We start from the raw sequence: 15200 nt of genomic DNA, 5'->3' as shown, positions 1-15200 counted from the left end.
CATAGGTAATTGAATTGATCCTTAATTTAGTTTGACTGGTTCACCTTCATGAGTCTTGTGTCTGCTGTAGGACCACCAGTGGCGTGCTAACTACTAAAGTAGTAGTGGAAGATTTAAGACAAAAGAGAATTTTGGATTCATAATGGTCATGAGCGTCCTCTTGACATTTTCTGCCCATTTTCAAATAATAGGGCACATAATGACAGTACAAACAATGATGCTACAATTTCTTTAAAAGAAAAGGAAGATGAGTTTGTTGCCTGTTTAATAGAAGAAGGTACCTTATTTGCCCTTGCACGTTTGTTCACTTTGAATCATTATGCTGTCCCCCCACGTAAAACCTTTCTCTGGTTTTCAGTGAAATGTCTGGCATACATTTAGTCCCCAAAAGCTTTCTGTTTGTTTGTTGCATATTTAATCCGACCACTCAGCCATAAACCAAGCGTAACTTTTAAAAAACCCATCGGTTTAAGAGGTCCCTGTAAAACACAGGGTTGCTGGAGATACGTTTTGTTGTTATTATTTGTGTTTTGTGAGTGGCCTTTTTAAAATACAGCGAGCAGACGGGACTTCGTGGCCTATTTTACCGACCACACTTGGGAGTTAATGGTGTTCGCTTCAGTACCTTGGACACCGACCATAAACCGGTTGGACACCAGCTGGCCTCCTGGCTACATAAAACCCATCCAATATAAAGCGAAGCGTTAAACAAGAGAACGAAATAATGAAGGTGTGCAAGAAGGAAAACACAGTAAAAATGATAAGGGCGAGAACAACGCAGAAAGAGTCTGAATGGGGGTCCATGAGAAAGAAAGGTCTCCGGACTTTACATCCCTTTGTCTTATTGATTCTTCTCTGACATTCAGCTTTTACTGTCGCGATAGTTTTCTCCCTGGAAGACACATTGTAATGTACTGTATCTCCTCAATTGAATGTATAAAATTAATGGTCACATTTGCTCATCAATGTACAGGAAACTATACATATGTGGTATCCAAAATATATGCAATGCACGTTTTAAAAGGGACAACTACACTGACACTCAACCGCCGAAACTGAAACAAACGACTGCTACTTAATCCTATCATCAGCCAGCTCAATATTCAACGGCAGGATAGTGCCCCTGTGGGAAATGTCTACCTATTCATTTGATTGATTGAATGAACTGATGGCCATCTGGAGGGTTGTCTTGATGACAACCTAACAACAACAAAACAAAAACACTCCTTTGATCACTTGGATTTCACTCTCTCTCTGGTAGGCCTACTGTTAAATAGGCATATACGAAGTAGTGGCAGCTTCAACCAACCTGGACGCAGTCTGTGAACAGAAGGCTAAAACAGGTGATGCTTGTTCATAAAGTCCGCCACAGCAATTATGTCGTAGCACTGCCACTAGACTGGTAAGAAAATGAACAGACGCATAGGCCTTTGTCTCTGAGACAACGGGGGCCTTGAAATTATGTAGAATGTTGTTTAGTTAGCTCCCCAGGGCAACACTGATATAAACGTACGCCCATTGACGCTTCAAACAGCGTTTAGATTTCCCGGGTTCTGCTGACTAACACGTGGGCGTCACGTCACATGAAAATCAGCACCTTGGACAGCGGCTTCTGCCAATGCGCAGCCGAACGCTAGAGCTTTTTTCACCCTCTCCCATAGCAAGGAAGGGAAATGTATAATAGGGAAATGGGAAGAACCAAAACAAAATAAACAACATAATGTATTTGAAATCCATTTAATTGGCGCTCCAGGTGCAAAAACCTTTCATTTTTTGTTCTCCGGAAGACCATCTTGGCTGTGGAGCTGTGTTGACAGAAGCAAGTAGGGTATCGTTGCACCTATTCGTATTTTATTTCTTAATGTTGTTGATTAAGATGGCATAATTAGATGTTGATCGATAGCAAGACGTTTATCACTGTTTCTCTCTCGGCGATGTGATCCCAGTTAGATTCCGATTTTTAAGGGCTGCAACATCTTCCTGCTCTATGTTGTACAGGGATCGTTGCAGGAAGAAGGGGGGAAACACAGAGTGGAAATTCAATGGAAAATGGATGAATGCATTTCGACTGAATTTCGGTGTCGCGTCCGATCTGGTTTAAAATGCGAACACGCTGGGTTTTGAAGTGGATCTCGGATGCGTTCGGCGGGGGAATTGTATGGAACGTTTTCTCTATTTATCAACCCGAGAAAAAACTGTAAAAGAGGGGACAAGAAGATAAAACATACACCATAATGCGATGGCTGGGATGGCATTGAGGGACAGACAAAAGGGAGATGCTTTGAAACTCGTTTGATTACACTTCGTATTTTTATATGGACTAGGTGAATTGTAACAACATGTCTTGGTGGATGCACTGACAACGTTGTGACATCTGTTTTTTTATGTCGCTTCATCCACGATCTACAGTAGCCTACGTTCTCCCGCGCCCCTTCCTTGCTGTCCTCTCTGCTGTCGACAGAATACCGAATTTTCGTTGCAAAGATACGCCAGATCGCCTTCAGTAGCAAAGAGCTTTACGTTGGTGCCATAAAAAGCAAGCGTGGATCTCAAATGGAACGGGGCGGTTTGTTTTTTAACCGGACTGCCGTTTGATTCTGTCTTTCCCTTAGATCAACAGCTATTGTGATTTATTTGGTATGGACACCCGTTGTTTCCAAATAGGTATCTGTCTGTTTATGAAAAAACTTCCGCATTGGCTGTTATAGCCTACACATGCTACCACTACAAAGGAAGTAACACCTGTCAAACGTGCCTCTTCTGCTATTTTCATTTAGACATGTGAATAGCGATTCACCGAGATTAGCACCTTGGAGGCCATGCTTAAAACACACTCTGATGTTTCTTTTTGATTTACAAGCTCGGCCTCCGAATAGAAAGAAAATATAGCCAACAATAGTGGAGAATAACAATCCATAGGGGGCTGCCGAAACGTGCAGCCGAAATGTTGCACGTATTGAGCCATTATTGTTGACAGCTTTTTCTTAAAATTCACTTTGAACCTCCTCAAACGCCTATGTAACCCACAATGTTCAAGTATCGGATTCGCATGTTTTTCAACGAACTGAAAGTATTAGTTTTGATGCGATCTGGCTCCCGACGGGCCGAATCGGAACCTGACCCAGACAGACGATCAGGCATGCGGGGACTCGGCGTTGGAGGCTGCGGGTGGCCTCCGTTCGACTGCACTTCCCGGGATGACGAGGAGGAGTACTATGGCACGGACCCCCGGCCACGGAGCCTGGCGTTCGAGGAGAAGGACCCGAAGCTCCAAGCGGGCCTGGACGCGGTGTCTCTCACCAGTACCATGGACAGCGGCATGCGCTCGCCGCAGTGCCGGATCTGCTTCCAGGGTCCTGAGCAGGTGAGCACATCACACCCTCACCTGGATACCAATTTAACTGTGTGCCTTCAACAAGATCCATGTGTCTGTTTTCACAGGTTTGTGATCAATATGATGTCTTCAGCGAGGTATAGGCTGTTGTCTTGATGCTGTTTATATGGCAGGTGGCTTACAGACTTCTGTTGTCTTCCCATAAGAGAGCTGTGTGTCCTTGGGCTATTTCACATCACTCATTCAGAAATCAAATGCAGTGCATCTCTCAGCTTTTCGGACACCCTGACAGACACACAAACAGCTCCAGGGTCAGCCATGTTGTGTTTGTCAACAATGATTAAAGTCAGATCTGGCTCTGAGTAAACTGATCTAACGAATCCCTCAAAGAGTAGAGCAGCCAGTGCACACACACACACACACACACACACACGTGATCAGCTGAAAATCTGAGGGTGTGTGTGTGTGTGACAGAAAACCCTGGGCCAAATGAATGGGGAATCAGGCAGCTCTCCAATTTGCAAGGAGAGTTTGATAACACTGGCCTATCCATTACACCTGTCCTCTCCCTCTGGCAGATGGACATCATGCCTCCCACCTCCTATCTTACATCAGATGACTCATCAGATCGCTGATAAGGGTTATCGTTAATGCAGGTATTTAAATATGAAGAGGTATCAAGGAAACAACAGGGTCACACTCAGAACAGGGCCACGCTCACATCAAAGTCGGTCCAACCTGCAACTTCACTGCAGAGCTGGTGATACATAATTTGTCAAAATGATTAATGCTTGCGCTAACATAGTTGACTTAATTTAATTTATGCAAATGTATGATAATGTATCTTATATCGAACCTGATCTGATATTTGGGATGCAGCTCTAATTGTTTAATATCACCAATACCTTTTTGAAAGAGGCAGAGTGTACTTCAAAAACATATGATGGCATTATCCATACTGTAGTTGGGTTCTGGCAGTTGGTTGTGCCTGTGTGGAAAATAATAGTTTATGGTGTGTAGTTATGGTAATCCTATAAAATACACCATATCTTCTCCTTCTCGTAATGTATAATGTATTACTTTACAGCTCCACCGCAATGAACTAGTACAGTAGGTATCATTTTGGGGTCATAATACACAAGGAAGAATAAGACTTTTGTCGGCATCCTCTTTAAAATTCCAACATAATCTGAATGCAATACGTACAAGACATTCATTTGAGTGCCTGCAAACACGAGAGGAATGAAGGCTGCCTATTCACTTCGATCGCATCTCTAACCTTTCAAGGCAACCAATCATTCCACCAATAATTGCTTTCAGGGACAACTAATGTCTTTTTGTGCACTAGACTAGTTAATAGAACCGTACCTCGTGGCAGACCTCTGATGTCTGAAAACAGCCAATCCAGAGAGGAAAATAGCCTACTTCCATGGGTCTCCCCCTCTTTTGACCCTGTTCAATGCTTCATTGTTGCACCTTGTTCCTATTATAATTCCTGGACTGTCAAATGCCTGTCAAGGACATTGTTTGCTCTATCACTGAGACTTGCCACACCACAGCATTCAGTGCAGGAGTGAGTGTGCAGGTCTTTGTGCACAGTAATCTTTTTTTCCACCACTGTGGTTCTTATGAATTAAAAGGGGGTAACGGCTGTCAGCAATTTTGGCCTAAGTTAGCTGCTTTGGGGCCCGACAGCCAATGAAAATGGGACACACGGTCTCCTCAGTGTTCCCACCAAAGTCCCCACATGCAAGTACACACTCTGCCTTGGCGTTGACTGGCTGATCCGTGTTCTGACTGTTTGAATACCACCTTGTCGTAATTGGATGAATGATAGATCACATTCATTAATTCCCCCCACCACTGCAGAACCTGGGACAGTTACCACCACTTGATTTCCCCCATCACCGTGTGAACACTAGCTACAATCTGAATGTGGGCAACTTGTCTGAATGTTTGCACTATAATTCATACATTTCTGTGTAAGATTTCATTGTGAAATTTCAGAGATATGTGCTCATGAGCTCTTGGTTGTTAGGGACCAGGTTGGTGAAACACCTGAGCGACAAATGGCTGCCTTCATGTCATGTGTGAGTTAGCAGGACGAGCAAAGCCAAGAGGATATGAATGTCAGAGTGAGACCTTCCATTCACCAGGCTCTGTGACCTGTGCTGCTGTCAGTTGCCTAGTTCATTGAGGAATCAAACAGGAAATTGCATCTGGAATCTCATTGGGCTTTTGACGGGGAGTGTTATTTTTTCCCCTCCATTTCCTCGATTGAAATCGAGTTGACTTTTAGAACTCCGACTCCTGACCTTTTACTCTCGCGGACCCTTGTGACTTCGGCGGGTTCAGAACGTAGCTCAGAGAGCGTTTGATTGGGCCGCTCGGAGAGGGCGGCTCGCTCAATCACGGGTGACACTAGTAATGGAAGATCATACCCGTCTCCATTAGAACAGAACACGGCAAGAGAACCTCATCAGACGTAACCCTTGACCATTTTAATTAGCTCTCGTGGAGGCCCTTTGAAAGTTGGCACGCGTGTCCTGGCCATCGAGCTCCAGATGACAGTGTAAATCACGTGGAGTGGCCTCAGAAGGGGGCCCTGCACACACACACACACACACACACACACACACACACACACACACACACACACACACACACACACACACTTACACAAGCACACACGCACACACACAAATCAAAAATGCCCACACATACAACTGCCCTCACAGACTCACAGACACAGACACAGACACAGACTCACACACACACACACACACACACACACACACACACACACACACACGCACGCACGCACGCACGCACACATGCACGCACGCACACACGCACGCACGCACACACGCACACACAGACAATGTAGATTGTGTGCTGTCTAAGTCAAGCTCTTTTATTTCGTACAGGATAGGGAAGGAGTCACTAGGCGTGTGCAGAACTGTTGCCAAAACTGTACCCTTACTTCCACTCAGATTTAGGTCAAATGTTGTTTGCCCTCCGGATTGGGAAATGCAGGCTATGGGAAAAAATAGATGGGGCTACTGTAAATAAACTTAAAGACAAATGTGGTAACAAATAGCCTTGTGTGACTCAGGAGAGAGTGTGAGAGTGAGAGAGAGAGAGAGAGAGAGAGAGAGAGAGAGAGAGAGAGAGAGAGAGAGGGGGGGAGGGAGGGAGAGAGAGAGAGAGAAAGAGAAACCATGAGAGGGAGGCTGCAGATTTAAAACTAGCCTCTTTGCTCAGCCAGGGCCCACTTCATTATACTGTACAAATTGACCTTTTCCTCTATGCCTATTCTCTTACATTGGGGTTAATGACGTCTGCAAATCATTTCATCCAAGGGACAGCGTGTTGTCAAGATGATAAATACCACAGCGGTGGTGGTGGTAGTACACGCCGGCATGAAGACGTATACGGTCCAGATCTGAGTCGACATTAACCAGAGATGAAAATAAACCTCAGAACTGTAACTCTGTTCTAATAATATCCCTGAAAATCTCTTACCCAGGGTTAGAATGTACTACTGGCACCGGGAGAGAGGCGGAGGCGGAGGGCGGGAGAGAAGGAGGGGAAGGAGAGAGAGAAGAGAAGAGATGGGGAGAGATGGAAGGAGGGGGAGAGGGAGAGAGAGAGAGAGAAGTACATGTGCCTGTGTTCATTGCAGATCCAGTTCATGCGTGCTGATGTGCGAGGCTCTCGGACTGCGGGCGGATTCTGACATTCTCCACTCGTGGCCGTGGAGGCCCGGGTGTGTTTCGCATTCGGTGGCACGTGAGCTCACGTCCTGTGGAACGCCTAACAGCTGAGTCTCAGCCAAAAGGCAACTCTACAACAGCTAGGCGTGCGGCAGGCCAGGCGTAGACTACGTGACCGGTCTATGAGCTTCGGCCAACATCCCTGAGCAACCGCGGGTTCCATTCTATTTGAGGTCTAACAAAAGCGTTACTCTCACTGCTTGATGTTTCCTAAGGAGGTAAACAAATGTGACCCATCTATCTGTGGCTGTTGAGTGCCTTGTAAACTATGAATAGGGGTTCGGTAGTTATATCAGAGTCTTGCCCTTTTGCGTGATATTCAGATTGTTGCCAGTAAGATTTGTAACTTTCTAGGTGTACTCATATTCACAAGAGGTTGAATATGAAGACTGTCTGTTGTGTCCTCAGACAGATCCATCACACCATGGAAGCAATTTCATTATAAATGTAAATTTCAATGTGTAGAGGCTTTTTATTAAAACCCAAATTAGTTTGCATAATTACTTTCAATGATGAATATACATTACAGTAATGGTGTTTTAACTTGCTAATAGTCCAGTGTATACAATAGTTTAGGAGCCATTTTATAATCAAGTCAATATGCTGTGTACTGTAAATGTCACCTTGCAACTGGCATGGTAAATTGTGTGCCACGAACACAGCGAGTGTCTTCCCACTCAGATTGAACAGAAGAAGAGAGTGGGACAGAATCTGATCACGGTCACCAGATTTAATCTGTTTCCCCCTCATTGTCATGTCTGAGGAATTGTACAGTATATTGTGCCTGGAAACAGACAATAATACAGTAATGACCTTTTCTATCTGCTATTCAGAGCTATGCTGTGTATTGTGTGTATATAATTATGAGCATGCCATCGTGTGGGGATGCATTTGGTGCTTCTCTTTGTGATTTGGTCCACTATGGCTGTATTTATGTGTGTGTGTGTGTGTGTGTGTGTGTGTGTGTGTGTGTGTGTGTGTGTGTGTGTGTGTGTGTGTGTGTGTGTGTGTGTGTAGGTGTGTGTGTGTGTGTGTGTGTGTGTGTGTGTGTGTGTGTGTGTGTTTCTGAATGCTTGTCTGAGTCTCTGAGTGCACCTGTCTAGCCAGACAGCAGGTGTGTCTGTCTGTTATGCATGTGTAAAAACATTTACCTCTGCATGTGTGTGTGTGTGTGTGTGTGTGTGTGTGTTGTCTGCATGTGAGCCCAACAGGGTGTGTGTGTCACATTGTAATACATTCAGAACAAGGTCCACTAAGAAGGGAGGGAAATCATAAACCTGAGATATGAGCAGATGGAAGTGAGGCTTGGGGGAGGGGAGCGACACAAAGAGAGTCGGAGTGAGAAAGAGAAAGAGGGAGAGGGAGAGGAGAAAGTGGGAGGGGGAGAGGGAGAGCTGAGGTGAGCAACGTGGCAGTGAAGGATCATTTCGCTCTCACACAATCACTCCGCTTCTAGGATTGAACCATGTACCTATTTAAGGGTTTCATGTAAATTTGTCTGTGTGTATGTGTGTGTGTGTGTGTGTATGTGTGTGTGTGTGTGTGTGTGTGTGTGTGAGTGTGTGCGTTGTAACACAAACATGTTTCAGCTCTGTACTGGTAGCATAATCCATCAATGGATGTCTGCCTCTACGATGGCTGGGGGTGATGTGCTTTGCCTGACCCAGACACAGTCATAGTATATCCCCACATTGGAATGGTGAGCTCAAAAACAAAAAGAAATGGGACTAGGAAACGGGACCAATGACCTGTCAATCAAAGAGAAAGATGGAAGGCAGACAGAGAGAAAATGGGAGTTTGTGTAAATGCTGTGTGATGATCATGCACCATACAGAGGTCTGAGACACAGGCCTGAGTGTCTCTCAGGTTAGCTACACAGCAGCTAGCACTGAACAAAGGAACCGCTGAGACCTTCAGCAGAGAACCAAGAGGATTTTGTATTTCGACGTGTGCGTATGTGTGCATGAAGAAACTCAATTGCCGTGTTTTTTCCCCCCCACTACGCCTTTCCACTTCAAATAGCTCACCGCAGGCAGTCATTTGATAGGATGATGATTCCTCTTGTGAGCGTCTCGTAATGTTTTCCCCCTTCATCTTTCGCTCTCGTCCCGAGTGTGCTGAGGTGCAGCACGTGTCCGTGGGGTTAAGTGCCTCCACAGGTGACAGCCTAGTGTCCCTGCCATTTGCCATTTACCTTCACAAACACAATTAGCTATCACATCAGGCGCCATGAAATATTCAAACTAATTAGACATACCCGGCCCCTTCCATCCGTCCGCACTGAGCTAAGTGTGTGTGTGTGTGCGTGTGTGTGCGTGTGTGTCTGTGTGTGCGCGTGCGTGTGCGTGTCTGTGTGTCTGTGTGTGCGTCTGTGTGTGTGTGTGTGTGTGTGTGTGTGTGTGTGTGTGTGTGTGTGTGTGTGTGTGTGCGTGCGTGCGTGTGTGTGTGTGTGTGTGTGTGCGTGCGTGTGTGTGTGACACCATGTACTGGAGCTACAGGGTAGGGTGCCGTTAGCAGGTGTCAGTGTCACTCTGCATATGGAAATGAGAGTGACAGCCACTTCCTCTCTCCTCTCTCTCTCTCTCTCTCTCTCTCTCTCTCTCTTTCTATCTTTCTCTCTTTTCTATCTCTTCTCACTCCCTCATCCTACCATATTCATCTAGTACATCTTACAATGGCATACATGGCTCTAAAACAATATAAGCTACATTTATAAAAAATATCCCTCCCTTCTCTCTGTGTGCATATTTTACAATATGACACAATTGAGTGCTACTTTCCAAGAGACCTCTGCTTGCATTCTTGCGTTCTTGGCAGCCATCACTGGTGCAAGCGTCATTAGCGAGTCACGATGGGCCACTCACTCCTGTAACAAGTCATTCACTCCTGGACAGGTCCAACCCCACCAGTTCCCACCCACCACCACCACCACCACCACCACCTCCATCAACACCACCACCCCTATCATCACACACCATTCAGAACCATCTCCAGACTGTGGCTTGAACGGCAGGAGGCTGAATGAAGCACAAAGGCACCGCGTATGGGTCACCAGTTTCTGGCACAGTAACAGCAAAGTCGACAGCTTTAGGTCTCAGAATTATAATGCCAGTGGTTATGGATCGCATTATATCTAACATTAAGGTCACGATACTCAGTATTTATTGAATTCATTAGTGAATGTTAATAAAGCTCAGCATAGGGCAGAGCACATAATGTTGTTTAATTTTTGTTAATGCTAAAGTTAATGGTCTGTCTATGTTTGCTAATGAACTGAATGATGACACTCGGGGCATGCTGGATATTATGAAGAATAACATGCTTATGTAACATAAAGGAGTCAGAAAGACTTTAACATTATTTGTGGCTTCATACATTAACACTGAAGATTGTGGTTTGTTTATGTTGGTTAATGCATCACCTTTTTTCCTTTGGAAAGATATGCCGCTAATTAGTCTACCATATAGCAGGTGCTTGCAGAAGAGTATCAGTATCTTCGGCTACATTGTAGCATGGTTACATGTTTTGATAGGATTGCATCAAAGGAGTGTTGATTCGCTGTCATTACAAAGGCCATGCATTCTCCTAGTTATGCATACTAAGTCATAGACAAACACCACACATATTCCACTTCCTAAATGAGAACCAATCATGAATGGGCCATTAAATGGTATCTTCTACAGTACATATGAATATAACGCTGTGGGCCCCAGCTTTGGTTTAGATATAACATAATTAGAACATACTGTATATCACAGTATAGCATACATGACACATTTTCTTTCTAATGAAATCATCGCAATCACAGCTCGTATGGCGCTAAGAATTCGTGAGATTTGTGATGCTCACAGATTCCCAGACAAACATTCAATTTGCTCCCCCATACTAGTACATGGATTCTTTTCTACAGTGGTCTCAATGTGTGTAGCCGTATCTCTGGGTGATTAGGGCATAATTGATTCATGAATGGTATCGCTCATTGAAATTACGCATTCTGTGCCTTGAGTCATGTGTGCTTTGCCTCTTACTGATTAGGTGGAGAATTGACGGACTGACTCACTAACAACATGTTTTCATAGCGCTTTTGTCCTGCCCAGAAAAGAACCACCGGCTCGCTAAAATCGTACTGTGTCTCACAATTTGTGCTGGGATTTGATTCCGAATGGAAAGGATGCCCTAGGAGACGATGAGCTTCCCCTAGCCCATATACTAGAGTAGTCTGTGCTTTTGTGGCCATTCCCATCCTTCAGTTGTTGCCAGCTGAACCGTCATCAACTGCACAGATTTGTATTCCTCTGTGCCAATTTTTTTCCCCTGTAATGTTCAACAAACACCAACAGATAAGTAGTTTTTACACTGGGTTAAGAGCGTCTTTGATATAGTGGTCATTTTGATGATCTTATTATCTACAAAGACATTGTAATCCTTTTTCTTTTTTCTATATGCACCTTTTTGAGAATCGTCACATATGATCTTTGAACAGCGTAATCCCTGAACCAATTTACTGCTGTAAACCCGTCTCGTATAACATGATGCCATATAATCCCACACAAAAGAATGTTTTGAGTGATGTCTAATCAATGTCAACATCCAATCAGAGCGCTGAATTACAGGCATGCCGCTCTCAAGTATTGTAGTGGGCTATTATTCCTATGCTATATGATCGCTAGGAGCATTGCCAGATCCATCCCTATAATCATTTCTCCATAATCATAGAGACTACCCATTCAGCTGCCAGGTTCAGAGACACATGCCAATGCCTCCTTCTCCTCCTTTGTTGATCTGCGCATGCTGTCACCTTCCCTACTGCTGCTGTCTAGTCTAAGGAGCTGCACATTGCTCCTCTTCTGGAAATACACTGGTGGCTTTGTCTGCTGTCGTGTATAGACTGTGCTGGGAAATATGTTTATATTACTATGGGAATGGTTTTTATATGTGTGTGTGTGAGTGTGTGCTTGCGCACGTCTGGAAGTCTCAGACCAATTGTCTGGGAGCCGACTAGACACACAGCAGGTGTGTTCAGTGTATGTTTATCAGCTTGTGTACCATTGTGTGTGTGTGTGTGTGTGTGTGTGTGTGTAGTGTGTGTAGTGTAGAATAGTGTACCACACACTGTAATAAATTCGGGGCGTTTGTCCACTAAGGGGGTAGGAAGATCATCAACGTGATAACAGCAGATGGAGGGAAGGAGAGGGGGAGGGGAGTGAGACAAAGACAGAGAGAAAGAGAGAGAGAGAGAGAGAGAGAGAAGAGTGACAAGGGGAGCAGAAGAGAGAGGTGAACAAAGAGAGTGATGTACGCAGGAAATGAGATTAACCCTTTGTGTGTGTCACCTGTAAAAGTAACCCTTGACTCCAACGTTGTGCATGCAGTAAGAATGAAACTAACACACCTACTCTATGGGTTCTGATTCTGTAGCAATTCTATAGTTCACAGTCAGGCTCTACTTTACTAGAATGTCCCCCTTATTGTCATGAACCTCATACATTGGATGGTACAGTATACCCAAAGTTCTGTCTGAATGCTGTTTACACAAGCACATAATGGGATCTCACAACTTGCGACCATTGAAACGTACAATTTGCAGGTGAGAAGCTGTGACATCACAGGTCCATCACACCAGACGGCAGAAGATTTATATGTGGAGTTCAGGAAAGAGTCGATCAACATGGATTTTCTGGCATGTTGTCAGAGTGGAAATGCAGGTTTAGTTGTGTCTGTGTGCATGTAGGTATGTGTGTGGGAGGGTGAGAGGGAGAGTCTGCATGTGTGCGTGTGTTTACACAGACAACACATGGGCATCTGACCGTACAGGTGAAAGATGTGATATGAATGTGTGTGTGTGTGTTGTGTTGTGTTGTGCATTTCTATGTATATGTGTTGTGTGAGTTAGGGCACTTGACAGTACAGGCGCGTTTGTGATACATGTGTATGTGTGGGCGTGCGTGTGTGTGTGTGTGTGTGTGTATGCGTGTGTGCATGCGTGCGTGCATGCGTATTTGTTGTGTTGTGCATCTGTTTGTGTGTGTGTTGTGTTAGTTAGTGCAGCACTGCTCTGTAAATGTGTTCGTGATATGTGTGTGTGTGTGTGTGTACTGTATGTGTGTGTAGTGTAGTGTAGTGTTGTGCATACGTATGTGTCTGTGTTGTGCTGTGGATGTTTGTGTGTGTGTGTGTAGTGTTGTGCATGCGTATGTGTCTGTGTTGTGTTGTGCATGTGTGTGTGTGTGTGTGTGTGTGTGTGTGTGTGTGTGTGTGTGTGTGTGTGTGTTGTGTTAGTTAGTGCAGCACTGCTCTGTAAATGACTCGGGTACTGCGCTGCCACGTTGGCAAACAGGCCAAATGTGTGCGCTGACTCACCGGTACCTCCGCCCCTCGTCTTTTTTCTCCTCCTCCTCCCTTCATCTCTCTCTCTCTCTCTCTCTCTCTCTCTCTCATCTTCCACACTCTTTCCCCACTTGTCTTCCATAGCAGCCCCTCGGCTAACGAGAAGTAACCCGCATGTGTACAGGCACAGTCACACACAGTCACATACAGCCACGCACACACACACACACACACACACACACACACACACACTGCCACGCACGCACAAACACACGCGCGCGGTCACGTCAAACATATATGTCCACATGAAGAAAATGGTACAGGCACACAAATATTAAGAGCACACACACACTCATAAATACACAAACACACAAACACACAAACACACAAGCGTGCGCACACACACACAAACACACACACACACACACTGTTGACAGAGAACCACTGAGTGAGAGAGAAATGAGAGGGAAAAGACAGGTATAGAGATTTACTTTGCTGTCATTAAAAGAGCTGAGACCTGCCTGTGGAAATGTGTGGAATGTTTTGTCATTCTACATCAGTAATGAGGACACTTTCAAAAACACACAGGGCTTTCACACTCTTTCTTACTTCATCCCGTCTCTCTCTCTCTCTTTTATCCTCTTCTTATCTCTTTCTCTCTTTCTCTCTCCCTCTCTTTCTCTCTGCCCTTCCCTCTCTCACCTTTCTGTTCTATCTTTACGATCCATCAGTTCTGTTGTTCCCGGCCGACAGTACATTTTCCCTGCATTTCGGCGCTGTCTGAACGCAATTTGAAACACTCTGTGCCAAAGCCATTTAATCAGCAGTGATACGCCGTGATTCACTATACTGCCGGGGCATGATACAGCTGATGTGTTTTCCTGCCACGGACTTCTGTTTGAGGACACTAATGCATTGAGCCTTTATGGCTTTTTTTTGTTAAGTTTCCTGTTACTTTTATTTTATCTCATTTATGTGTTCAGTCAACACAGACGGCGTTTAGTTTCTTCAATTTTCAGTTTTCCTCTTTGACACCCTCAGTGTATGTCTTTGAAAGGACCAGCAACTGCGCGACTGTGTCACGACACGTTTACTGTTGAGGGGGCCTTTTTGTCGTGTGAGGTGTCGGTACATCTTATTTACCTCACACTTTCACTTGTCCACTCACCTGGCGCTTCATGAAAACGGACTTGACCACCTCTCCCCCAAATTTATGCCCTCTTATTACCCCCGCCACCCGAAATGCTTCCCTGCCCATCCTTAACCCCCACCAAATAAATAAGGCCAGCAAGACACAGTCCGAGTGACAGGTCGTAATGGAATGTAATGAAAGCCAAGATGGCCGACCTGTATCGGTGACCCTGACCCGTACACCCCTCTGGCAGTGAGTTATGGCTCAGGCGCTGGCGCGGGGATGAAACGTGGAGCAGGCTTTCTTCTGCTGTTGTCATGTTTATAGGCTCATCCCAGCCCAGTGCCAGAGGCCTCCATTGTCTGGCCTCCTCGCTTTTTCGCTGACTGAGTTGATTGGAGCGAGAAGCCAAACTCCATGGCTCCCTACAATGGCTTTTCTCCCCATGCAGACAGTATGTGAGTAGCTACTGTACAGAGAGGTGTAGCGTAGCGTACGTGGGAAGCAGGGCTGGAAGGTGTGCAAGGGTTATCAGAGAGGCTACTGACTGAGTTGTAAGTGACATCCATGTGTGATTGATTGAAGACTCATCTCCTTGTCAGTACGTCTCCCGTTTCGATGGAAACGGACG

At 45.2% G+C, this 15200-nt stretch overlaps 1 protein-coding gene across 1 annotated transcript in view; it reads left to right on the top strand.

Moving 5' to 3' along the window:
* Positions 1-1764: 1764 nt before the first annotated feature.
* Positions 1765-15200, top strand: part of LOC134092236 (E3 ubiquitin-protein ligase MARCHF9-like) — a 20589-nt gene continuing 7153 nt past the window's right edge. Inside the window, exon 1 of the mRNA XM_062545035.1 lies at positions 1765-3364. Coding sequence (XP_062401019.1) covers positions 3029-3364 — 336 coding nt within the window. The 5' untranslated portion in view covers positions 1765-3028. The remainder of the gene's footprint in view (positions 3365-15200) is intronic.

Source organism: Sardina pilchardus, chromosome 9, assembly GCF_963854185.1.
Source record: "Sardina pilchardus chromosome 9, fSarPil1.1, whole genome shotgun sequence".
Lineage (NCBI taxonomy): Eukaryota > Metazoa > Chordata > Actinopteri > Clupeiformes > Clupeidae > Sardina > Sardina pilchardus.
The sequence above is the reverse complement of the archived record's forward strand: the minus strand, read 5'-3'. Positions and strand labels throughout refer to the sequence as shown.